The sequence below is a fragment of the Lepisosteus oculatus genome, chromosome 7 (assembly GCF_040954835.1).
Source record: "Lepisosteus oculatus isolate fLepOcu1 chromosome 7, fLepOcu1.hap2, whole genome shotgun sequence".
Lineage (NCBI taxonomy): Eukaryota > Metazoa > Chordata > Actinopteri > Semionotiformes > Lepisosteidae > Lepisosteus > Lepisosteus oculatus.
In genome coordinates, this window is record NC_090702.1 from 54,687,333 (window position 1) to 54,714,334 (window position 27,002).

Sequence of the window (27,002 nt, forward strand, 5' to 3'; positions counted from 1 at the left end):
CTGTTCAGTAGTTCAGTTAGGTCCTAATGAATGTGATAGAGGGAGGCTTCATCAACATGGCTGGGTAGCTTGTTCCAGCCTCCCACAACCCCTCAGCCCACCTCCTGTCTCTTAAGTTTTAAATGTGTTTCTACATATTTCCATTTGTGCCTCCGGATGATGTTTCACTGTTCAGTCTGAAGGATCTGCTGGGGGTGACTGTTGGTTAGATGTCCAATGGGCCCCTCTCCCCCTCCAATAAACAGGGCAACAGAACCAGTTCTTCAGCAGTTCGGTTAAGTGCTCATGAGTGAAGGAGCACGTAACCTGGCTTCACCCAGCTGAGGGAGTGGCAGCCCAACTGTGAGGATAAGACTCACTCTTGTGAGGAATGAGCTGAGGAGCTGCGGCGGGGGGGGAGGTGGGAGGATAACGTGAATCCCTGGCTGAGAGAGTTATACACGGGGGGGTGAGCTGAAGAGTGCGAGATTAGGATCTATCCTTACTCCCAAAGTTCTGGCAAACTTCATTAGTATAAGGTAGAACAACAGAACAATACAATAAGCAGAGGCCCACTGGAAGGAAGCAGCTGTTGTCTTAACTCAAAGACGAAACTAGAAGCAGCTTTAATTGTGCAACTAGCTTTAAAAAAACATCATTCTTTGTCCCCAGTAAAAGGGGAAGAGGCATGTGCTCAAGTCCTACAAGAGACTGAGGGGATAAAGCAATTGAAAATTAACACTACCGTTAGTGGGTCACAATTAAAAAAAAAAATCAGCTGTTCTAGACTTGCCAAAAAAGATTTTTGACTTTATTGTTGCACTCAAATTTCAGAACCAAACAAACCACCAAATTAACAGCCTGCTGACTTTATTTTTCATGAACAGGCACACGCCGAGATGTAAATAGGGCCATACCAGTCTCTTGATAAGCACATATCTACGTGCAGTAGGAAAAGGCAAAGGTCAGAAGAAATAGTCGACTAACAGGAAAGCTGTCAACAGGAACTGCTGTATTTCACAGGCAACGCTTAGACCAAACCTATGTGCGCCTGTTCATCTCTGGGGTGGGGAAGGATACTTACTTTCCCGGATGGGAAATTTGTTTGCAGGCAGTAAAAGACACGACACAATACATCTAACACAACATAAATCCATTAACAAATAAGCAACATACAGTGGACTCCGGAATTATTGGCACGCCTTGCTACAGTATGTTGACAAAAGTCAAAATAAACCACACAGCTAATGACAGATACTTAATACTCATGTTGGGGGAATACATGTCCTTTTTTTCATTTCAAGGTTCAATTGTTAACGAGTAATGCTGTTTTATCTGAAAAACATAGGTGCCAAAATTATTGGCACCCTTCAGGATCCATTCAGATACAATCAAACACATCTGAAAAAATGATGTATACTTGTTTGAGTTCAATTTTTTCTTAAGGGACTAGTGTGTACTTTAGTGATTTCCTGTTTCGCTAGGGTATAAAAATAAAGAAACGCGCAGAAACACCTTTTGTCCATCAGCATGGGGAAGGTCAAAGAACCAACATTGGTACATTGTAATAAATGACCAGAGTATGACTTGCTTATGAAATAGTTGCATACAGAAGAGGAGATAAACCTTGAAAATGGTGATCAGCAAAACACATTGTAAAAGTGACCGCAGTAAGAAAAGAATGAAGGTTTGTGCATATTTTTTAAAAGTTTCACAACATTCAAGAGGAATAAGTTACATGCTAAACAGGTAGTAAAAGGTTTAGATGACTGCTTTCATTGTGTGTACTGCAAGGTGTCAGTCACTCTTACATAATGCTCTTTTAGCAGCACAGAGACAGTTAACATGCAATGAAAACGGGATCTTTACAGACGTGAGTAATGGTGTTGAAAGAGTGAAAAGCAGAAGAAGCAGTTTCAGTTACTCTAGCTGTTGAGGTCGGTCTCCACCGAATGAATTGCAAGGTTCTGAGGTAATGGCTTTCACACTTCCCTGTTCACTCAATGTCTCAATACAGGACTTTGGTGATGCGCATTCAGCCCATGGCTGTTACCGACACAGGCACAGGGGCGGCCTCTGAGCCCCAGGACACGGTGGTGAAAAGTAGCTGTGCACACTGCAGCGTGCCCCGTTTACACACGAGGACACACGCAGGCTGATCGCACACGTCCCACGACAGTCACGCCAACCAGCTCCGGGACTTGTGTCACTGTGTCGAAACTGCATGGGGCACTTTGAGAACGTGCTTGTCCGTGGTTTGTGTTCAAGAGGCAAACCACCAATAACTTCCTTAATGGTAGATTAGCCCGAGCTCAAACACGCTAAACAATTAAAATAATAATAAGCTTAATTTTATATAGTGCCTATGAAAAGTGGCTTCTCATGTGCTTTACAGGAAGGAAGAAAAAAGCACACAATTTGAGGAGACAGCAGAATTACAGCTACAATAAGGGTTTGGAATACAGCTGGAAAGCCAAGGGGCAGACAGTACTCATTAAATAGAGAAGGTTCTTCTATTCCCAAATTAATCATCTCCTGCACAACTCAGTCTCGAGAAATACTAAATAAAAATAAACTTAAAAATTCAAACACTCCGTACACTAATCAATACACAAGCATCTTGGTTTGGTGTGTACTGAGCAAGTAGTTTAATCATTAAAAGATGTATTTCAATTAATTGAGTTGCGTTTCAATTGTTTGGTTAAATGTCTGCAGAAAAACACCTCTCCGTGGACTCTCCAGTACTGTTCTGGTTGTCTTACTTTTAACAGTCACTATAACAAGCGAACAAGCAGACTCAAGTCACACGGCCAAATTTGGAGTTTTATCATGAAAATTCAACTCGGCTCTTCAAGATGCTATGAGCACCTGGTATTAACTTACTTGAGCACATTGGGAGCTCATGTTTTACGCAGAGTAATTAGCATTGTACCTGCAAATTCAGTTTTTCACCTTACCGACACAGGCGCCTTTCAGGAGCCAGTGAGAGTTTATGCAGACATAATCACGAGCACATCAGCCAAAGTTATGGCAAACTCAATCTTCCATTTGCTACAGAAAACATTTCAGGTTTATTGTATTCGAGTCCATCTTATATGAGAGCTATGAATTTACTACTGCAGCTGTGCTGTGATGGAAATGCACTAAAGCCTTTTGAAAGGTTTCATGTACGTTTCTTATACTGTAGCTGTAGATATGACTATTTTTGTAAACAAAATATCTGAGCTGCTATAAATCATACTGTGTTACAACTGATATTTCACCAGCTTTTATCTTGTTAAAAATAAAAAATATTTTCCCTGTACCGTTTTTAGATGATTGTACAGGTTACACACATACTGTACATTACTATAATACCTGTTTTCCTACTAACTACTGGAAAACAATCTGAAAATGAAAAAAGGATGTCTGGCTTTTTGTTTGTAATTTCACAACAAAACCTTTAATTTCATAAGAGCCATTCAAGCCTTCACAACTCCGTCCTGTCCACACAGCCCCAATACTGCAACAGTGAGGCATTCCACTGCAGGTATGTTTCTTTCTAAAGGTCTCATGCATGTAAATGTTAATGAATTTTAAAAATATTTGCACAACCATGCAGAGGGGACACTTACATAAACTAACATTACCAGGACTGCTAACCCCAGTTGGTTGATAACTGTTTTCCTGTAGACTGCACTTGTGGGAAATGCATGGATATAATCAGGATACATTTTTTTTTTTTTAATGTTGTAAAATCTGTCTGATCATGACACAGAAATAGCAGGCATGTGACTAAGTACTGGATCATGAAAGTCAAAGAGCAGCGCTGTGGTCATCAGAATACAGGAATACCAGAAGGATCATCAGTGTACTAAAATAATCACAAGGACTCACTTAGTTTCATTCATTATCCAGGGAGGTTCTGAAAGATGGATTCTAGAGATTTTTTATCTAGTGTTATCAGCTAAAGGGGTGTCCAGTCCTGGTTCTGAAAAATTGGGGTGTCTGTCAGCTGTCACTTGACCAAAATCAGTTTGTTTCAGCTGTGCTCGAACCGGTTTAAAGGCTTCTCTTTCATTTATGAGAAAGTACACTGGAAATGAAAATTCACATTTATTTTTTATGATCACCCATCTCTTTCATCCAAGCAATTCCAAATCAGTTCTGCCTGGCCTATAAAATAAAATAGGATTCAAAACTTGAAGTTGCTGTAAGCTGGAAGGATAGTCCTTTTTTTTTATCAGGAAATTAACTTAAAAGAAAAGCCATTTACATCTTCAAAATGTCTCCTTAAGCCTTGTTCCATAAAGTTAACTGTACAAAAACGTACACTATGCACATTTAAGGGAAACCGTCTTGGCTGATGTGGAGGTATTGTAAAAGTCTTCAAGTACAATTTTTAAAAATCTCTTCTGTACAAAACATCGATCATAGTTCCCAACCCTACCATTTGTAGTCCTTGAGTGCTCTGCGACAAACGGACCAGCTAATACTACCGCACGTGTAGAGACCTAAACCCCCTGCCCAGATGACAATGACAGCACCCACACTGCTCCAAAGCACTTCCAGTGGGTTCGACCACTGCAGAACAGGCACTTCTTGTGTAGACGGACACGCGAGCAAAGCACGGAAACCTCTAACGCTGCCCCCCGCCTGCACGCTGAAAACACGCACACTGGACGGGATGACATCGCTGTTAACGGCTTCTAATTATGAACATGGCCATTTAACTTCATCAGCGCTGTAAACCTTCCGTCGTAGCCCAATTTACTGAAACGCGCCGAGATTAGGTTTTAAAATTGCATTCATCCAGGGAGCCCGATTTCAAAGCAGCGATTCAAAAGCCCTGCTGGCTTGAGAGAAATGGCGGGGAACAGCCTGTCCACGGACTAACCCCCCAGGGGGGCTCGAGTTTCCAGAGTTATGACCCCTTGGCAGCTCCCTGCTTTCACTCCAGCTGCCTCTGCTCAGAGCAGACCCCCCCCCTCTCGGAGCTGGATGAAATGTCAGCCATCCCAACCCACACCAGCGGAGCCGGCAGGCACTGCCAATCAAGGGAGGGAGCGTCGGAGAGTCCTCGCCGGGGGGGGTGCGAGGTGCCACAGCGAGACGCACTTCGAACCGGCAGCCCTTCAGGATGCTACTTCTCCTTGTCCGCTCTGGGGGAGCCATGTCCCGCTGGCACACCTCAGGGGGGTTGAAGGTAGACGGGACGGGCGCGCCCTACACCCGCTCAGGATTGAGATCCTTGGTCCTCCGTCTGGGCAGCAGCTTGCGCTTCAGTACGATCAGCTGGAAATGGCGAAACACTTTAGAGTTCAGATTCTCTGCCAGACTAAGCGGTAAAAACACAAGCTTCCAGAAACTAGTTTGGGGAAAAATGCATGCTCCGATTCCAGTTTATATATGATTAAAGAGCTAACTAAATCTATTAATCTGCTGCCCACCCACTATAACCTTCTTTGTAGAGCTCACCATTCTTTTCAGTATTTTGCATCGCTGGAAGTCACCAGAGTGAGTTTACAGCCCCACACCTTGGCTTGGAATACAGACTTGTAAAAAACTCAGGAAACAACCCGACCAGAGATTCACGGGTCTTTCCCAGGGCACTCTTTCAGAGATACTGCCATTAGGACTGAGTGTTTCTATTTACAAACTACACAATTAAAGGGATAATTTTAGTGGGGTCAGACTGTTCAAGACCAGAGTGGAATTGTGTCAGGACGATGGGGTTCATATTCCTGCTCTTACAAACAGTGGGATCTCCAACGATCAAGTAGTCAGGACTGTGGCTGATCCAAAGGACCTCTTGTTCACTGGTTGGTAAGTGTGAACCACGGGCAATAGTGCCATCTACTGGTCCTCCATCATCATTTACAGGAACGTTTCATGAATTCCTCTGTAATGTCAGGCCTAGGACTAATATGAACTGTTACAGCACTGTTGTATCATACAGAAAAGTTCTGTACCATACAGAAGAAATTCCTTCTTTACTGAATAAATATGAACTAACCCACTGCCATAAGTCTCTCAGTGAAGGTTACAATGGCTATATCTGGGGATCCGTGGACAGCAGAAGCTGTCTAGTGTGCCAAGCCTCACAGACTAACCAAATACCTCCTGTCTTAAAGAGCTTTTCAGTATGATAAGGGTAACTCACCTGTTCTGCAAAAAATGAGATAACTGTGAACACAACTAGGGTCACCAGAACACAGTGAGTCCAAAACTTCAGCTTATCTCTGTACACTCTCCTGGGGAGAAATGAACAAACAGGTGTCAACTTTACATCTTACAGTAGAACAATGTCGAGTCACACAGAATCGACGCAGAGTGACAGCAAACCTCCAATGTCATGCTAGTTATTACACACAAGAAAAACAAACCCATTTGCACAAATGCAGAAATGAGACATTTTAATATAAATCGGAGGGATTCACAGAACCCTACATCACAGTTCTAGCTAATTTCTTCTGAGCTATAACCACAGCAAAAGCCTTTAATTTTCAGCAGTGTGGCAGGTAACCTAGAAATTCTGTACAACTGAAAGGAGTCGTACCTAATTGCAATTCTGCTGTGATCTAAAAGACCTCTCTGAAAAAACAAAATCGGATGTTCACTGGTTTTTAGTACAGCTCTGCTTTTTGACACATTCCCCACAACATGGTGGAGCTTTTCTGATTTTCACAGTTGCTCAACTAGCTCAGTAATACTGACTGAGGTATCCCAGGATGGAGACAGAAAACACCTTGAAATTTATCAACAACAAAAAATCAGATAATGCTGAGACTATGATGACGGTAATGTAAGAGTTCAAATGCAAGAGTCTGAATTGTCAGATAATTGTAAATGTAAGATTTCTGGATTACACCTAAGAAGGCACATTTGTAACTGGTGCAAAACTGAACTGCTTCTACAGACTCAACCTCCTTGGCCGAAACAGGCAGTAACTCCACCTGCTGCCTCGGTGACCTGTGACTAGCTTTCTAGCTAACCAGGAAGCGTTTTCCCTTGAAAGGAGTCCAGCCAAACAAGTAGACTCTTCCTACAGGAATTCAATTCCATACGTGGCCCCTGTGGAACAAATTAATACAACTCCCCTACAATCCTCACCAATACAATCACCACAATGCATCGGAGGGTCATGAAACACTTGGTGAGCAAGAAAGATGCCGACAGAACAACTCCGATATGGTCACTTGCAGCCAACAACTCTGCATTGGAAAGTGCAGAACTGACAAACTTCACCGCCAGTGTAATGTGAAAATGAGCTTCCATGAGAAAGTAAGGATGCCAACAGCTATTCAGATTTTAATTAACTTCCTCCATCTTTTATCTGTCAATTTTAACATTTTATTTTAAAGGTCTGAAAAAACCTTAAAGAAGTTGAATCTCCTGTATGTCGTGACTGGTCACAGAGCCATCTAGTGGACATATTGAGAAGGACAACTCCATGGGGCCTGATGACACACATCTTCAGCAAGTCAGGATAATATCGCACACGGTTAAGACTTTAGACATGTATTATTGTTTAATGCTTCATCTTTGGGATCTTGAACTGTCCACTCAAGACTTGCACTCTTTCAGTGCCCCAGTATAGTGATGGGGACACTACACTGTAAACAGGCACCGTTCTTCGGATGAGACGTAAAACCGAGGTCCTGACTCTCTGTGGTCATTAAAAATCCCGAAGCGTTTCTCGAAAAGAGTAGGGGTGTAACCCTGGAGTCCTGGCCAAATTTCCCCCTGGCCTTTACCAATCATGGCCTCCTAATAATCCCCATCTCTGAACTGGCTTCATTACTCTGCTCTCCTCCCATCCTGGCACAGGCACACCGAGTTTATACAGCAATTTAAGGGCATTTAATACATTATCTTGAGGTCCTTTTGTGTACAACCGTGACATTGTAACCCTATATTAGAAAAAAATACTGTACTGGTTATACTTAAAGCTTGTTTGACAGGTTCCTTGGTTGATATTTTATAGCAGTAATGGATTTATTGACAAATTCTCACAAGTCTACAACAACTACTATTCAAATTGATACAACTATTATTTTCATGCTGAATAGAGTACAGCTAAGCAATAATCTCTTGGGTTGACCACCACCACAGAAAAAGGAAAGATCAAAAGAGTCTGCATTTTGACAAGCATTTACAATCAGGGCCTACATAATGCATCTTCAAATTTATTATGCTCATTGAAAATAAAAAAGTCTGGGTCTGAGACTGGGTGCTCAGTAGATCTATGTTCACATGTCACTGCTATGATGATATACTGACTATCGGACTACAACAAGGCAGATGGGAAAACGACAGCGCTCTCTCCTAAAGAACACAGCTCTTCCCACTGTTGCCTCAGATACTGGCAACAGTCCAGCACTGAGAGAAGATCCTGCCAGTTCACAGCACATATTTTATCTGCTCGGGGGTGCTGACAGGAAGGGGCATTCGTTATCCTCCTATAACAACAGTGCAGGCCTGCATGCAACTGGCCTTAATAAATCAGGAGGAGGACAGTGAGTGTACAAAGGTTTGGATAGGAAAAAGTGTCTCATCTTCTGTTCTCATTACTGCCAGAAATTCATACTGCGTCTATCAATAGAAATGAAGTGCAGGGAAACACTGACAGCATTCAATTTTCCAAGAAGGAACCCCAGTGTGTTCATATACAAAGACAAAAAAAGAAAGCAAAAGGTATCCGACTATAAATGGAGTTAAAATTACCACACACGAGAAAAGAGTACTTGCCACAGCCCTGCAGCTGTAACATCTGTGTTCCGCATTATTTAATGGAGAGGAATGCACAGAATCTACATAGAAGTGCATTTAAAACAAAGAAATGGTACTTCTTTACACAAAGAGCTGTGGGAGTGTGGAACAAGCAACCCAGTCATGCTGTTGAAGCCGTTGCCTTAGTTTCTTTCAAGAAACAGCTGAGTGAGATCCTGGGGTTAATTAGGTACTAATTATAAAGGGGAAATGGTCTCCACTCATTTGTAATGGAGTGACCAGATTTTAATGTGGATTTTGTTAACAAGCCTGTGTGTCAGCTTGGAGACGCTTTGTTTTCATTTATAACCATTGTTTTATAACAGTATATATATTATATAGCAATATAAACAGCGTGATTTCAGTTTGAAAAACAGAATAAATGGGTCTCCAAAGGTGGTGTTGCTGGCACTCACAGGCCCTGGAGTGAATGAAGATGCGTCATGTATCGGGTGCGGCCCGCGGGCCCCGTCTCGCTCCGTACCATTCGCGCAGCTCGCGCATGTGCAGGAAGCGGTTGCGGTACTCTCGCGGCAGCTCGAACTGGGAGGGGACGGGGAACATCGACTCGTAGAAGTCCCGCAGGACCGCCTTCACCGTGGGGGCGTCCTTGTGGCCGTGGTCGATGTTGTCGTTCAGGCAGACGAACTTCCTGCAAGAGCGCAATGGCGGGCCGCGTTACAGAGCAACCAGGCGCCCGGAACGGACCGGCGGCTCCACCGGAGCTTATTTCAGAGAGCAAAAGACGCTTCCTTTTCTTCTCCAGGTCTCCACACGTGAGCCTTACGGCATCACCCGCCAATTTCACTCATAAGAGTCAACAAAACGAACTGCGCTTCCAGCTCTTGCACAACGACAAGAGATCCCACTCTGGGCAAACAGACTCCACTCGGAGGTTTGGGACAGAGTACTGAAGTGCCCGCATCAGCAAGCCAGTGACATTCTCACTGAAAGAACACAAAAAGGCCCTGAAGGAACTTCTATCTATCAAGTAGGGAGCTGCGTCAGCTGCGTAGACTGCGCAGAAACAGGTAAAGGTTCATTTGATAGATGTCACACCTGAAGAAGGCTCTACAGCTGAAACATTGCGTCTCTTTTCCATTCAGCAATGGGATGAACCTTGATGTGTTCTTTTATCTACTAGGACGACGTGATGGATATATTGTAATTTAGGACTACACAAATCCTCAGTCACACCTACAATACGAGTCTCTAACCTTAGCAAGAGCCACACACTTCAGTGCTGAAGGGAAAGGGAAAAGGCAGCTGTCAAAGCCAACATCTTTACCTGGGGTTTTTCCTGATATCATCCAGCTGGCCAACCACATGCGACACATTCGTTCTCACCATTTTGAAGGCAATTTCATCTTCGCCCATGATTTCAAACCTTTTCAGTAGAAACGAGAATGCTTGTTAACACCTAGAAGTGCAGTGTGTTAAAAATACATTCTTGAAGCTGAATTGAGGCTCTCACACTTCATGAACTTAATTTAAAAAAAAATAATCAGAAAAAATAACAGACGACAAAGATAAGAAAAAGAAACAATATGAAATAACGCATAAACTGAGGAAGTATAATAACTAAAATATTGATATAAAATCAGGCTGCAACTCAGACAAGTGATCTGGTGCTGTTTCTTTCAGTACTTTAAACACACGTAACAGGATTTCCAAATGAATTGTATATCTCCCTGGAAGCCAATGCGGAGATGCCAACACAGGAGTCATAAGTGCTCTATCTTGTGCTCTAGCAAGGACCCCAGCAGCTGAATTCAGTAAGGCTGTAGCTGTAATCACTTATAAGTCCAGAAAGAAGAGCCTTATCCAATCTGGATGAAGCTAAAGCATGAGCTACATAATCTGCACTGGGAAAAGAGAGAGAAGATCTAAAGTTTGCAATATTACTTCAATAAAAAACATCTTTATTAGGCAACTCAAAAACATAAGAATAAAATAAACACCTAGTTTCTTTTATATTTCAAATTAGGTGTTAAGTCATCCACGTCTATTTGTGACATGGTTTTGATGAACACCTCCATCTTCTGAAAATTGATTAGCAGATTTCTTTACAAAATGTTTTCTTCATCTCAGCACACCTTTATGAAATACCAAAACAACAAAGATTATTCTAAATAAAGATGCAAGCCGCATGAAGAAATGCAGAACAGCTGTTAGAAAGCTCAAACTGAGCTCAATGCGAACAGATCTAGTCTTCACTATTCTATGCTCTGCCAGTGCCTTGCCAAGGACGTACTTGTATTTGTTCTGTTCTCTGTAGGCCTTGTGGATACGGTCTGTGATCGGCTTGCAGTTGATGACCAAATCTTTGGTCACGGGAGGCTGAAAAGACAAAAAAAAGACATGAAAGTAAACACTCTTGAAACAGTGCACTCGTTTAAGTCTTTTATTTAGAAAACAATGGACAGAGCAGGCCAGTTCAATAGTCCAGCAGTGCGCACAGCTTGATCCCAAGATATCTGCAATTCTTCCATTGAGCTGGACAGCCAGAAGCAAGCGATAAAATCCACCTTCTAAAGGCTTGAACAGCTCTCACTTCCTGCCGTTTGCACTGGGATGAACACTATCAGAAACAGGCTCTTACCATGCTGGGATCATAATATGCCTCTTGCGTGGGGTTGATCGTGTCGATGTGGGTGACATTCAAGGGCAGCGACTTTGAACAGTTTATCAGCGTCTGCTCCAGTCCTGTTAAATCCTGCGTAGACAGTGACGATCAGTTCAGCTCTGACAAAGATCAGACGGACAAGGCTAATGCACAGCCTGACTGACAATTTAATACTGTTACTGTGTAGATGCACAACGATATTTTACAACATGCAAAACACCTATGAGCATCAAAGGTGAGTACCGTTAGACAACAAAACAGCAAGTATTTTTCACACAAACGTCCTAAGAATTAGCCTTTAAATATCTAAACAATAAATACAGAATATTTGTGTTAAAATTTTACACTTTAATTTTTGGTTAAACTGGTAAATCATTTTGGCAAAACCTGGATACGTCCTCTAGTTCCTCCCTGTCATGCTGTCACCCTTCACATGGGGACGCTGCTCCTGAAGCACTAATCTTCTGATAACAGGACCGACCATCCATCTCTAACCACCTTCTCCAGTACAGCGTCACGGGGGCCCTGGAGCCTGTCCCGGCAAGCATCAGGCACAAGGCAGGATATGTCCTGGATGGGACGCCAGACACATACTCACACCAGGGCCACTTGTCCCAGGAGCCAATTAACCTGCCAGCATGTCTTTGGACTGCGGGAGGAAACCCATGCAAACATGGTGAGAACGAACAAACTCCCCGCAGACAGCACCCCAGGAGCTGGACCCAGGGGCCCAGCAACGCGAGGTGGCGATGTTCTCCTGGGCAGAACCGCGTACTGGCAGCTCACCCGGACCGCACTGCCTTCTCGGCTTTACCAAAACCTTCGGTCCCCTAGCCTCTCGTGCAGGGCCATCGGCGCCGGAAGGGAAGGGTCACCTGAAGGCTGAGCGGGAGCTCGTGGATCCTGGTGGCCAGCGTGCGGATCTCGCGGTCCGACAGCACCCCGGAGCTGTCCGTGTCCACTTCGTCGAAGACGCGGGAGATGTTGAGCTGCTGCACCGCGCTCATCAGGTAGTAGAAGTAGGAGAAGGCGAACTGCATGTCCTGGGAGTGCCGCACCTTGTGGGACGAAGTCTTGTCAAACTCTTTGGGAAACCTGTCGTACGCAGAGGCCTCAGCATCAGAAGAGTCGACAGCCACAGACTTTCAGCTCTCATTCACTGGCTGCACACCGAGGAGACTGACGCACAACCAGACGCAACAAGACACACAGGAGATGCAGAAACAGATTCGATGACAAAGCACTGGATCTGAATAGCAGCTGCTGGCGGGCCTATGCAAGTGCTTTTCGAGCCTAAAATAAAATTCTCTGTGATGAACTGAAAGACCTGACGTTTTTTTCTTCATTTTGGATGACTCTTTTTTAAAATCTAACCTTATTTGATAACCTAGTTAAATTCGGGCTTTAAGGGTCAGGAGATTGAGCGGACACTTTTAAAGCACAGCAAGCACCACGCTGGCCTCACATGTCCTGCAGCTCCTGCATGACGAGCCGGTCGATCGTGTGGGGCATGTGGGCGGGGACCTTCCGCGACGTGAAGCCGAACTGGCCGTTCAGGAGCCTGTTCACGTAGCGCAGGGAGTCCGCGAACGTGTCTCGCAGCTTCCTGCCGACAGCTCTCACGTCCGTTTGATAATCCAGCTCCTTCCTCAGCCTCTCTTCTTCCTGAAGAGCACAGCAGCAGGGCACTCGCAACACAGTACGAACTGAGAATTCAGCTGCCTCCCTAATTATTACAATGCAACACTAAAATATCTAATGCGAGTTTTATATTCAGCGATTCACACATTATTCTTGTGTCATTTTTTGCAGTTTTCACATTCTCAGCATAACACATGCACAGAAGGCACCAAATATACCAAGTAAAGAAAACTACAACAAGACTAAATGTCCCACAGGCAAGTTACAAATTAGCGGAGATTTCTATCTACGGGTTGGGTGCACCTTTGCATAGATAATTCTTTATTCTGCCAAGTATTGTTTTGCATGTCTGCAGTGACCATGCTTGCAGCTCTTCGGTCACAACTTCAACTGAGAACTCAATGGAGATGAGATGATACACAGGATGAAAAAGTTAATAAGGGTAATAATATACTGTAGATAAGTTTCAAAAGGCGAATAAGAACAGTACAGGCGGCTGAAAGCAGAGAAATAATTTCAAAAACCAGATCAGAGGGGCAAATCCACAGCTCAATCTATCTTAAAAACAAATGTCCTTTTCTCTATATAAAACCTATGCAAAGCAGATTTCCTTCCTCTATTAGCCCACCTATCTACTTAAAACAACTATCATAGCTGTGGGCAAAGCGGTGATTCTCACGACACGAAGTCAGTACAAGGCGAGATTTCAACAGGTCCTGAAAAAAAAACCCCAAGAGGTACCGCGACCGCCTCCGAGTTCCAGCTCTCTCTCAGCAATTGAAGACTTTGGCTACAATGAGATCGGTCACTCACTTCCAAGAGGTCCTGGAAATATTTCCTCTTCTCCCAGGGGAGGAAGCCCCTGCCGCTGACCGAGTACTGCTGGAGTCTCCGGCCCAGAGGAACCCCCCCGTGCAGCTCCCTTTCCGGGTCCCTCTCTCTGGGGCTCGCCTTCTCCATCTGCGTTTCTTCCGGATCCTTCGCCCTTGGGACACCTCCCACCAGGGAACTCAGTATCCGGGAGGGGGCCAGGTCTTGGGCTGCAGCTGGCAGAGCCTTGGCTCGAGGCCGGTTCTGATCCGCCTCACGGAGCGGCTGATCATCCATCTGAACTCGGACGGGAGGAGAGGTCAGCTGGGTCTTGCGCTCTGGAGCTGGTAGATGGGGCGGCACCTTCTCCTTCTCCGAATTTTCACCTCCAAAGTCTCTGTAAGGTCTGTGGGGATCCACACCTTCCTGGGACTTCACCTGCACTGGTTTCCCAACGTTGCTGCCATTATGACTTTGATCGCGTCCTCTGGCCCAGGCCGATACCCTAAAGGGCTCCAGGAGAGCAGCTTTGGTGAGGTTATAGCCTTTAAGAGTGAGATCTCCTTTCTCCAGCTTTTCCTCTAGCTTCTGCAGCTCACTCTGCACATCAGCAGGCAGTAAGGACGCATCCAGCACTGGCACCTCAATGGCATCCTCGGTGTCCGCCGGGGGCCTTCTGTGAATTCTAGGCCCTTGCTTGTCTGTGGGCACGTCTTCAAAAGAGACCTCTGGCTCCAGCGGGGAAGCAGTTGCTTTGACGTCCCTCCCATCATCCTTCTGAGCCTGGGTCACATTGGACTTCTGGACTTCCCGGGTGTCCACGTCCACTGTGATGGTCATTTTGAAGTCCTGGTCACCCTCGCCCTGGAAGGTGAAGTTGTACTGGATGGTGGTGGCGTTCATGCCGCCGTGCAGGAGCAGATGCATGGTCTTCCACTTGTTGGCCACGGACGTGTGACGCACGATGGGGTCGTCGCTGACGAAGGCCTCGGAGATTCTCTTGGCGATCCCCTCGAAGCTGAAGTAAGGCTTGGTCTCCCCCTGCGGAATGGAGTAGTGGGTCTTGTTCCGCAGCAGGGTTACTTTGTACAGCTGGCCGAAATGATCTGAAAGAAAAAAACACAACTACACATAACCAACCCACAACAACTCTGACAGCATCTACAGTAAGTTGTTTGTGATGTTTTAGTGACTGTAGCTAACCCAATATACAGAGCTAAAATTCCTAACATCGTCACACAATGACTATCAGAAAAGTCAAAGAACAGGATGATTTTAAATGGAAACGCTCAAGTCCACTTTCCGCAATTTATCAAAGAAGTAGTTATAGGAACTCCCTCATGCGGTAGTACAACTGCAGAAAAGCGTTCGGTAGAGCTTAGCAATGAATGTTCAAAAACAAAGCATTTCACCTAAAAAGGACACAGGTGAAATGAGTCCAACCAAGGTGTTTGGTGCTTGATCATTCAGGTCATCCTAATGAAACTGCATGTAGTTTTCACCAACATCGACACATCAGTCAATGAACTTCAACAGACAGAGTCAATCGAGCTATTCACAAGCCTGGAACAAAAAAAAAAACTCACGGAAAAGCATCTCGGGATCGTCTAACTCTAAGCGAAACATCAGAACTATTGTACATTAAGAAATCTAGAAACTGACTACAAACGTTGTCAATTGCAGAAAATTGCCCTCAATCAGCAAAGACTCCTACACGCTGTGTAAAAGATGGTGCTTCAGGATAAAGCTTGAATTGAATTGATGGTTGATAGAATGGTTGAACCTTCACACCGAAAACTCCAATATGAACGAGGGTTCAGGTGGGCTCAGAACACAATCAAACAAAAGACTTCACAGGAAATACAGCAGGAAGCCTATCCTCTAAAGAGCTGTAATTTAATGAATGCATCTCCCTTCCAGTGTCCCTCTCTTTGGAGCTTGCTTCCTCCTTTCATGTTTCTACAGGACACTTCAGCTTCGGGACACCTCTCACATCTCAGTGTTATGGGGGGAGATGGAGGGGCTTTTTGGCTGCAGCCTGCAGCCATGCCTACCCCCAAGCACAGCACTTACACAAACACCTCCAGAATATGCAGAGTTACAAGACTAACAGCAGTACCAGCAACAGCCTGGCCCTCGTCTACCGGCTCGAATCCCTATTCCACCAACAGCCAAGTGAGACACAGACACACCTTCCATGCAAGCGCTTAGCTGGCTACCCAAAATATCAAAACATCCCCAGGAATCACTCCCCACGTGCATGTGACAGCCATTTGTTTACCAAAAGATTATCCTGATAACAAAGAAGGCTTTACAATCCAGCACCAGCGGCCTCAGCTCAGACCAGCAGGGACAACCCTCTTCTTTGTACAAAACGAAATCCCGCCATTACAGTGCGCGCTGATCAACCACACCGCCGATAATATAAAAGCAAAATAATCTCAATAGCTAACTGTGTTGGGTTAAACATGAAATGTTCCTTTCAGCTTGATCCATCCGGATGTTGTTTAGAGGATCAGAAAGCAGATCATGGACAGGAGGTTTAGACCGTGATTTAAGACGTGTATGACAAAGACCTGTTTCTGTTTGAAATAAGCCAGATGTGTCACCAATACGGACAGATAAACCAACACGGTCTGAAGAAAGAAAGGAAAGAGTTCAACCTGAACACTCACCTTGCCCACAGTCGCCAACATCGAAGCCGCAGGACAGCACGTTGCAGGCCTGGTCACAAAACTTATCTGCTAGCCAGGAGTTGGCGCAGCCCTGATTGCAGTAGGAGACGCCGCCGATGCCCCCTAAGCCACCCGCAAAGTTCCAGGCCTGCCCGTGGCCGCCCGCCGCCCCCGCTCCGCCCCCTGCTGCTCCGAACCGACTGCTCCCCGTCGCCCCTGCGGAGACCACACAGCACAAACACCGATTCAGGGTGGACAAGAGGTAACGTGTCATTCAGCTGCAGGTCTAGTCCTGCTGCCTCGTGTTTGAGAACCCTAAACACATGGGCTTTGTTTCTCTCAGGATTCAGGATCTTTTTGAAAGAAGCACGAGCCTGCCAGACGGTTTTTTGTCTTCTGGCAGTTCCGTACCTGAAGCTGGCACTTTTAACAGCGCAGAGGCCTCAGCGTCAGAGGGGATGAAGGGTTCTCCTAATAATAATCGGTTAAATTCCTGCGTGCAATGAAAGCCAGGCATTCAGACACGAATAAAAGCAGAAAGATTGAGCCACCCTTATAAAGCCCATGACTCTCTGGCTTTGCCAACCGAGACTGAGGGAGAGGCACTGTGCTGTAATCCCCTCCCGATTTACTTTTATCTAAAGAGCCAGACCCGAACGCTGCATACCCAGACAGTCTCCCCCGTCCCAGTCGCAGGCAGAGTTATTGCAGGCCTTGTCACAGTATCCATCCCTGATCCAGGAGCCAGGGCAGCCCTCCGCACAGTTAGGGACAGGCCAGGTGAGGTACACCTTCAGACACAGGGGGGTTAGAGGACAGAGCCGCCGCGCTGCCGACACAAGCTCACAATGTAAGTGCTCTTCATAATAAAACAGATGCCTGCATTTCTATCACTGCAAGAACAGAAACAAACTAAACAGCCATGGTTTTCTCCTGAACCCACCCCAGCTTGAGGGAAGACATTCAACTCAAAACTGAAGAACTGTTTTCCCAACCAACAGCGTGCGTCAGGCTGTCAGGGTGGAAATGGAATGGAATTCACATTTAGACCCACGTATGCGACGACAAAAAAAAAGCAAAGCACTGCTGCCCGTCATTCATAGGATTTCAGCATCCTGGCCAAATTTCCCATCGGCTTTTATCAATCATGGCCTCCTAACAATCCCCCTCTATGAACTGGCTTCATCACTCTGCTCTCCTCCCCACTGAGAGCTGGTGTGTGGGGAGTGTACTGGTGCACTCTGCTCTCCTCCCCACTGAGAGCTGGTGTGTGGGGAGCGTACTGGTGCACTCTGCTCTCCCCACTGAGAGCTGGTGTGTGGGGAGTGTACTGGTGCACTCTGCTCTCCTCCCCACTGAGAGCTGGTGTGTGGGGAGTGTACTGGTGCACTCTGCTCTCCTCCCCACTGAGAGCTGGTGTGTGGGGAGTGTACTGGTGCACTCTGCTCTCCTCCCCACTGAGAGCTGGTGTGTGGGGAGTGTACTGGTGCACTCTGCTCTCCTCCCCACTGAGAGCTGGTGTGTGGGGAGTGGACTGGTGCACTCTGCTCTCCTCCCCACTGAGAGCTGGTGTGTGGGGAGCGTACTGGTGCATCATCCAGGTGGGGCTGCACACTGGTGGTGGTGGAGGGGATCCCCATTACCTGTAAAGCACTTTGAGTGGAGTGTGCAGAAAAGCGCTATATAAGTGTAAGGAATTATTAATTCGTATTATTATTATTTCAGCCCTCCACCCCGGGGTGCCCCTACTTTCTGTCCCTTGGAGTGACTGTAGAAGTCGTCCGGCCACACGTCCTTTCCAAACATGACGTCGTCGTTCAGGTAGACGAACTTCTGCGACAGCCCCGGGATCCGGTGGATGTGACTTTCGATAGCAGGGGAGCTGAAGGTGGGCAAGTGGCTGTCGTTGAGGAAAATCTCCTGCAGACGACAGAAGGTGAACTAAGACCCTAAGGGGTAAAATCGAAAGATGATACTAGGGAAAAAACTACAGGCAAGATGGGGAAAAAGGTGCAGGTGCCGTACAGTGCACTTTCTCGAGCTCCCCATTGCTACAATCCACTTCTGAATGCACACGACAGCAGTAGCAGACACACAAGTGGAGCTTTCTAGGTGCATCTGGGTCTCCAGCCAGACAGGTCCTGGAGAACTGAAGCAGCTCGCTTCGCTCTGGGTGAGAGCTAAGCAGGGGTGACTCGTGCACAGCGAAGGAATGTACTGTAGCTCAAGCAGTCTGCTCCCTATGAAATTAAATGAAGCTCCCCTCACTTCTTATCAGGGGCAAGCAAGCTAAAAAAAAAGATCAGTATTTATGTCCCCACAGATCTTTAATACATTACAATGCACCTTCAATGTACCACCCTGCCATGCTGCCATTAACCTGAATGTCCACCTCCACACATCAGCACTCCGGAGCTGGAGAAGGGAATCGGGCCTGGTTTGGCTACGGTACCTTATGTGTCACAATGGTCACTCTGGGATTGTCCAGGTTCAGCCAGGAGGGGATCTGCCCGTTGGTCACGATGAAGATGTGCCGGACCCAGGGGGCGTGCTTCTCCACAGACCTCAGGGAGTAGCGCAGCTCCTCGTTGTCCTCAAAGCGACTGGCTGACACGTCCTCATCTTGCTTGGACTGAGGAGGCAGAGTGGTACAGAATCACAGCCAGCCATGCGCAGCCCCCAGTGTAGATCACACATACCGATACATACTGTACTTACAGAACCAGGGTCAGTACTACTCAACTATGAATTGGCTATGAACTGATAGCTGATGTGTGGTGAGCGTTCTGGCGCACTATGGCTGCCGTCGCATCATCCAGGTGGGGCTGCACATTCTTGGTGGTGGAGGGGAGTCTCCATTACCTGTAAAGCGCTTTGAGTGGAGTATCCAGAAAAGCGCTATAGAAGTGTAACCAATTATCATCATCACCAACTGTGGAAACTACAGGCTGCGACCCACACAAGCGAGACTCTTCTGGCAGGGCACAACTTCAAGGACAGAGGGGATTGAAAGGGGACCTGAAAAGGCACTAGCAATTCTCCAGAAGTAACAAAGAAACGCAGAAGCCCGGCCGGTACCTGGCTGATGATGCTGAGATCCCAGAACAGGTATGCCAGACTGACCGTGAGCTCCTTCCCATCTACGGTCAAGTTCTTCCTGGCTTGCTGAGTCAGCTCCGAGAAATCCTTCGGACTGTTCAAATGGAGAAGGGCGATGCTGGCTTCGGAATATAGCTGTAGCTGTAAGAAACCAATAAAAAAAAAAACTCCATTGCAACTCCAGGTTGCATTCCTAAATGTGGGTTAACTACATACTACCCACAGTTCTCCCTCAACACTGCAGCTTTATTACAGAACCTCGCTCTGTATTGCGTTCAGAGTGCAGAGTGATCCCTTCAGCCTTTTAGATGAGCCTGCTGGGGTTTTCATCGCCTAATGCTGCTGAGGAATATCAGCCCTGAGAGAACAAAGCTTCTGTAAATATTTTATGTATGACCTACCTTTGCGCGAAATTCAAGGACACAGGGCTCCAAAACATGGCAATATGGAGGGGGAGTTAAAATATCGCAAGCCGAACTCAAGGCCTGTCTGGGCTCTTAATGTATGGCCGTGTGTTTTGATTGGTTTTGGGCCGCCAGAACCCCACACCAGGAATTTATTGCTTTCCGATACTGGATAGCCGGACAGACAGGCCATTCGCAAAGCCTACAGGACTGGGACTACATTTTAAGTGACAGAACACACGGGTTACCATTGTTCAGAAACGACTGAATAAAGAAAAGAAACCAGTCCAACTGGGAGCCTCACACCCGAAAAAGGCCCAACAGCTGAAACTTTGCGTTTCTTATTTCCGGGAAAAGCCCGTTGATGTAACAGGAGAACCACCAGCTGCCAAACATACGGCAAGGAAGCACCACGACCAGCCAAACAAGAAAGCCGAGGAAAGGGTTTGCTGCATCATGAAGAGACGCTTTGCTCAAAACGACATCACAGAAATCCTGCTTTTTTTTCCTCCCTCTTACCACTGCCCTTGAGGATAGCAACTCCTACACTGATGAATCTGGAAACATGGCAGCAGCCTCTCTTCATAATCGTCTAATAGCAGCACGGCCAGTTCAGAATGTGTGGTGGGATCAAGCGCTGGCATCTGAAAAGCGTGCTGTGAGCTTCACTTGCACGTCTGAGACGAGGCACAGCGCACACTCTACCGCTCCTTGAAGGAAGCGCTGCATAGTCCGTGTCGTCCAAAGGGTGCTATTTCTGTCAGCCCTGTGATGAGGGAGAGGGCTCCTGGAAAATGAGAGTGATGCCCATTCCATTTTTGAAAACGCATTCTTACCACAGCCTCTATTTTTACTGCTGAGACAATGCTTGAATTATAGCCCCCCTCATATTAATATACATTCTAAAACCACTGGCTTCAGTGCATGGAGGTCTGTCTTTGACTTTGGCAGCAGCTACGGTGGTAGACCTGGAAGCCTTCTGCTGAAGGCAAAGGAAGATTCATTCTTAAGCACCGTGCATATATATATATAAAAAAAAAATGCTTTAAAAAATTGCCCATGCATAATATAAATTATATATCTGGTTATGTGCAAACGTTTGGGCAGGTGAAACTATATGTTTCAGTGAATCTCTGAGTGAAAGCAAGTTGACAACCTCTCTGTGGTAGAGACTTCAACATAACATCTTTCTAAAAATTTTACCGTTTGCTGATTTTAACAGATTGGAAAAAAATAAATGTGACCGTGGCATTTGAAATAAATTGGGCACTCTTCTAGCTGAATCATGACTACTTCCGTGTTTTTGCCCCAAAACCTGATTGACTCGTTAGGCCTTGAATAAAGTCAAGTGAAGACAACTGCAGTGTTGAACAAATATTCTGACCCTTCTAACCTTTCGGTTCATGACTGTTGTTCTGCCTTCTTTCAACAAACATGGGCTGCTGTTAGAAGCTGTCTGAGGGCTTCAAAAAGATAATTCACTCTTACAAGCAGGGGAAGGCTATAAAAAGAACTCTAAATGCTTTCAGCTTGCAATTTCAACTGTCAGAAACATCATTAAAAAAATTGAAGTTAAAGGAAACCATTGAAGTCAAGGCAAGATCTGGAAGACCCAGAAAACTCCGACAGAACCGCTTGAAAATTGCCCAGATCTGTAAGGCAGAACCCACAGATCACTGCAAAGGACTTGCAGAAAAGTTTAGCTAAGACTGGAGTCTTGTCCACAGGTCCACAGTAATGCATTGCTTACATCATAATCTACATGGGAGAATTGTCAAAAGGAAACCTTTCGTACAACCTCATCAAAAAAACTCAACATTTGAAGTATGTAAAACAAAACCTTGATAAGCTGGAAAACTTTTTGGAACATACTGCTGTGCACTGAAACGAAAACTGAACTTTCTGACCATAACCACAGACAATAAATGTGGTGAATAACGGGTGAAGCTTAAAAAAACAAACATATTTGCCAACTGTTAAGCATGGGGGTGGATCCATTATGCTTTGGGGTTGCGTGGCAGCCAGTGGCACGGAAACATCGTGTGGGTGGAAGGAAGAACAGATTCAACTAAACATTAACACATCCTAGAAGCTAATGTCCCAGAGTCAGCGTAGAAACTGAAGCTGAAAAGAGGATGGATATTTCAGCTACACAACAATCCAAAATAGACCTCAAAATCAACCATGAAGTTCTTACAGGAACGAAACATTAGGGTTTTGCAATGGCCTTCACAGCCACCAGACTGGAATACTGCTGAAACTCCGCGGGGAGGTCTCACACATGCAGTCCCTGCAAGACGACCTAAGAATATTTCTGAGCTAGAAGAGTTCTGCAAGGAAGAGTGGGGGAAAAAAACCCAAGAGCAAGAACAGATGGACTCTTGGCTGGCTAAAATTCTGAAAAGTTTTGGAAACTGTGATTTCTAGCAAAGGAGGTGTTACTAAGTGCTGACTGACAGGGTGCCCTAACTTTTGCACATGCCATATTCACTATTTTATTATTATTATTTTAAAAGTCTCCAAAACTGTGAATAAATACTTATTATGCATTAAAATTTGCAAAAAGACGTCATTTTTAGGCTTGCATCTGAACATAGAGGTTGTGAACTTCTTTTCACTGAAACACACAGTTTGACCTGGGGCGCCTGCACTCTTGCACACAGGTGTATATAAATAGGCAGGGCAGAGGGTCCCCACGCCCCGCGGCCCCGTAGTATCTGCATGAACACAGGCGTCGTCTGCAGCAGGGCACCCAGGAGCCGGCCCACGGCTATTTCAGTCTCCACAGGTTTCCGTCAAAGTCAAACGGTGCCGCTGTCAGATACTAAATCAAAGCTGCAGCGACTCGGACTTCAGTTGAACCCAGGGGGGGTGGGCTGGGATACAGGCTAACGTCTCCCTTCACGCCGAGTGGCTCCTGCTGATGGCGACGCTGAGCGCTTTGTCACAACACAACTCCGCCGGGTCAGGACACAGAGACCACGGAGACAGAACAGGCTACCTACCAAAGAGACCCAAACACAGCGCTTGTGTCCCCGAGACAATGTAGGGAAACAATCAAAAAGGGCAAACAAAATGTACAACAAAATTATGAAAACACAAGCGCAGTTTAAAGGAGTTTATTAAAACTGAGAAATATACTATTAAGTATTTGGAATAATGTGTGCAATTTTGGCCAGGACATTACAGAAAAAATATTGCTGCCCTGGATTCAGTCCAGAGAAGAGTGGAAGAGTCCAGCTCTTAATGGACTGCACTACACTGACGGGCTGAAGACAATCTTTTTAGTCTTGACCAGAGATGACTACGACAGAACCTAATCCAATAACTCAAAATCCTCCAAAGATATTCACAGAGGCAACACAGAGACCTCTTCAGAATGAAAAGTGAAATATGAGCCAGAGGATCTAAGTTCAGACTATGAGGACGTATGTTTATAATTCTTTATCCAAAGGATTGTGGGAGTATGGAAGAAGCTACTCAGACATGTTATTGAAGCCGGTACCCAGCTTCTTTCAAGAAAAAGCTGGATGAGATCCTTATAAAGCATTAATTACCTGGTAACTACCAAACAGGCCAGGTGGTCCAAATGGCTTCTTCTTGCTCAGGACCTTTCCTATCATTCTGTTTACTGACCAAGATAAGTGCCTTCTGGAGGCTTGACAAACTGATTATAACTGTTAAACCACTGAAAAATACAGTTCAGGAAGATTCATCCAGCGTCTATAAGCAAAAACACAAGTAAAGAATTGAGCAGAGACTATCCCAGCAAGCTAGCCTAACTGAATACTTTGAAGAGCAAATTCAAAATCTGCCCAGGAGGGTCCCATGCCTGCTGTGGGGGAGATGTTTTCAGAAAGCCCAGAGGAAGCGAAGGCAGATGACAGCATGCAAAGCCAATACAATGGAGTCAACATTACAGTCAGTGCAACGCGGGCTATAAATACCGGCCCCATGGCACAGCCCTGACCCTCGCCACTTCATAGAAACAGCCAGTGAGCACCAGGAAGCAGTGAAAGAGGAGAAGCCTGGCTATTGTTCAGCGGGTGAGCCCACGCTGCCCTGCCCTGCCACTGGGGAAGGCATTTCGGCACCAAGGTCACAGATCATCCTGCAGCTCGCCCTTCATCATCGTGCACTTCGTCATTAGACACCACGACAGAAAAACACAACTGCTGCATTGCAGGGTTATTAACAGACCAGCGTCAGCCTCGAGAGAAAGGTCTATAAACTCTCCTTTATATTACTGGAAAGGTGTCTCCTAAAGATCTGGGCAATTTAACCATGATCAATTAAATAGGTGATTGGTTACATTAAGTGATTTAGAGATCATCTGGAACAAAAATCAGGAGCCCCTTAAGCTGCCTTAATTGAACACTTGTCTTGAGTAATTGACTGATAAATTACAAATAAACCTAACTTTAAAGAGGCTTATGATGCTAATAATGAGATCCTGCTCTTCAGGATTAGGGCTGAAGTCTCCTGGGGTAAGAGGGAAATGCAGTTTTAATAAACCTACAGATGTGTGATTAGCGCAGCAGCAGAGTGATTTCTGCAGACTGCACCGACCAGCTGAAACGACCTGGTATAATCTAGACTCTTGCTCAAGGAGCCAGTGATACTACAGGTGCAGACTAATACAGCGAGTGTCACTGACGTCTAGTTCAACAACGACACCGCACCGCTAGGCAGAAGCAATGGCTCTTGCCTGTACGAGATGTGTGAAGAACTGGGGAAGTACAGGTTTCCTGCTGGTCAAATCTGTTGACATCGTGAAAGGACAGCAAACCCTCCTCACACCTTTGCTTCTCGTAGCGTTTTTTTAAAACCATCATATTCACGTGACATCCCAACAGCTGACCAGACGGAGCCGGAGCTCCACAGAACAGCGCTCGAACCAGCGCCAGTCTTTCTGCCCTGCGAGCGCCACCCCCTCCTGCGGGGTTCGGCCTCGGAGGGGCGGCAGGCCGGTCACAGATCCCGCGCGCCGGATGAGCTTGGCCTCAGACTGACACCTTGTCAGAGCAGCGGACTAGCAGACCGCTAACTCCCGCGGAGACGGCGCGAGGGGGAGGGTGGGATAACCACGCCAACCTTCCTTTGTGCGGCCCTGGCAAGGGGCCACGAACAACAACTGTTCTAAAGTTAAAGAGAGCGCACCGGGCTCGGGTTTCCCTCTAATACCCTGCTATTATCACATGACAGTCCCAGGAGACAGGGCCCTAGACTCCGAGCCCGCACAGGCCTATCTGGGCCGAGGGACAAAGCTCATTGTGACTAGAGACACCAGACACTGGGCATGACTGCCATTTTATCGCAGTTGTACACCTCTGCACAGGCCTCACCCCGGGGGCTCCGCGCCCTCACCTGGGTGCTGCTCACTCTCCGTGCCAATATTCCGAATCGCCCCGAAGATCACCTGCGCGCGACACAGAACAAACTGCAGGCTGAGACTGAGGACTTGGACTGAACGAGGGCCGCGGCTCAGACAGGAATCCGGGTTTAACATGCACTTCAGCGAAACCGCCATGAAACGCAATGATGCCTTTTTGTGGCAAAAGGAACAGATTTTATCTGAGATTAAATAAATCCACTGCAAGACTTTTAAAGTCTGCTCGTGTCAACTACAAGGTGTGCACAAACACTCCTGGGGTGCCTGATAGCGACACTTATTCACTCAAATAAAATCACATTTGGGCTCAACTGCTTGACTGGTTCTTTTTCAAATTTGGGATGGGCAATCCTGAAATGCAATCTAGAGAATTGAGACTGCCAAAGAGAACCAAAGACTGTAAATCCATTCCTTTTCTCACCACGTTACCAACACAGGGTCGTGGGGCAGCTGGAGCCACCATACTGCCCAGAGGTTTTAACTGGTTTCTCAATCCCACCATTTTTATCAGAACAGAAAACCTTGAATGATAACTTTATTAGAAGGAAAAAAATAGCAAATAAAAAACACTTTCAGTTTCTACAAAGCCTATCCCTCAGCAAATCAACGTGACAGGAAATTGGATAGCAGAATTTTGTTTTTGGTCACCACTGTAGTCAAGGCTTTCCCCCATCAGTGAGACGCCTTGCGACAGTGACTCACTTATGCTCCGCGCTTTTAGTTTTTGTTGCAATCCAGCTCTGCATGACCTCACTGAGACTCCCATACAGACCTGACTGGCCTGCTACCCCCTTTTCGCAAGGCTCTTGTACAGAGGCCTGTACAGAACCTGCAGAGCTGAGGGAGGGACCTGGGGGCGAAGTCATTCCACTACACCCCCTTCAGAGGGCGCCTACATCCACTTCAAACGCTGGGGCGCCACCTAGTGACAACCTAGAGGCAATGACTGTACCAACAAGTCACGTGAATACACTTCACACTCGGATCATGTGAAACCCTTGAATTTGGTTGCTATTAAGTAAGAAGCCTACTTAATTCTTTGCTTGGGTGGGTGGCAGAGTTTATATCGGCTCTCTTCCTTTTTTTTCTTCCTCCGAGATGATTCTACGGGGAAGTACATCTGAAACCGGGAAGTGGAGACACTTCTTCACACAAGGAAGCCAATACCTTGTCCTCTTCCTTTCAAGAAGAGGCTGCAACAGATGCTTGGATCAATCAGCTACCGATAACCAGACAGGTCAGATGGCCCAGATGCCCTCCTCCTCTACCTAACCATTGGTCTGTTCGAGTATTACAGTATGAACTCCTGCAAACACACCAAGCACTGGGCTGCTGGGGAAGTGTTGTGCATTTAAGGGTGTATTCCCACAGCTCAGTTCAACACAGAGAATAAACATGACAAGAAAGATCACACTAGGCCGTTAGGGAAGCAGGGTTCCTCACTGTGCACATTGTTGAGCTCTCACTATTTCCCATCAAGGCATTCAGCGGCTGCACATTCTCCCATTAACACTCAATTCAATCTTGAGGCCTGGGACAACAAACGATATGGTAATTGAGCATCTGCAGACATAGACGTTCAATTGTGCATCCCTGTGCAGCGCAGCGCAGCACAATGGTTTGAG

At 46.1% G+C, this 27,002-nt stretch overlaps 1 protein-coding gene across 1 annotated transcript in view; it reads right to left on the bottom strand.

The window, feature by feature from the left end:
• Nucleotides 1–3,392: 3,392 nt before the first annotated feature.
• The window catches only part of gnptab (N-acetylglucosamine-1-phosphate transferase subunits alpha and beta), a 36,803-nt gene continuing 13,193 nt past the window's right edge, over nt 3,393–27,002 (bottom strand). Inside the window, exons 8-21 of the mRNA XM_069192806.1 lie at nt 19,561–19,722; nt 18,935–19,114; nt 18,232–18,402; nt 17,150–17,273; nt 16,483–16,698; nt 13,811–14,913; nt 12,822–13,021; nt 12,232–12,451; nt 11,333–11,446; nt 10,985–11,070; nt 10,019–10,117; nt 9,215–9,382; nt 6,122–6,212; nt 3,393–5,253 (exon numbers count right to left, since the gene is read on the bottom strand). Of these exons, the coding sequence (XP_069048907.1) occupies nt 5,185–5,253; nt 6,122–6,212; nt 9,215–9,382; nt 10,019–10,117; nt 10,985–11,070; nt 11,333–11,446; nt 12,232–12,451; nt 12,822–13,021; nt 13,811–14,913; nt 16,483–16,698; nt 17,150–17,273; nt 18,232–18,402; nt 18,935–19,114; nt 19,561–19,722 (3,003 nt within the window). The 3' untranslated portion in view covers nt 3,393–5,184. The remainder of the gene's footprint in view (nt 5,254–6,121; nt 6,213–9,214; nt 9,383–10,018; nt 10,118–10,984; nt 11,071–11,332; nt 11,447–12,231; nt 12,452–12,821; nt 13,022–13,810; nt 14,914–16,482; nt 16,699–17,149; nt 17,274–18,231; nt 18,403–18,934; nt 19,115–19,560; nt 19,723–27,002) is intronic.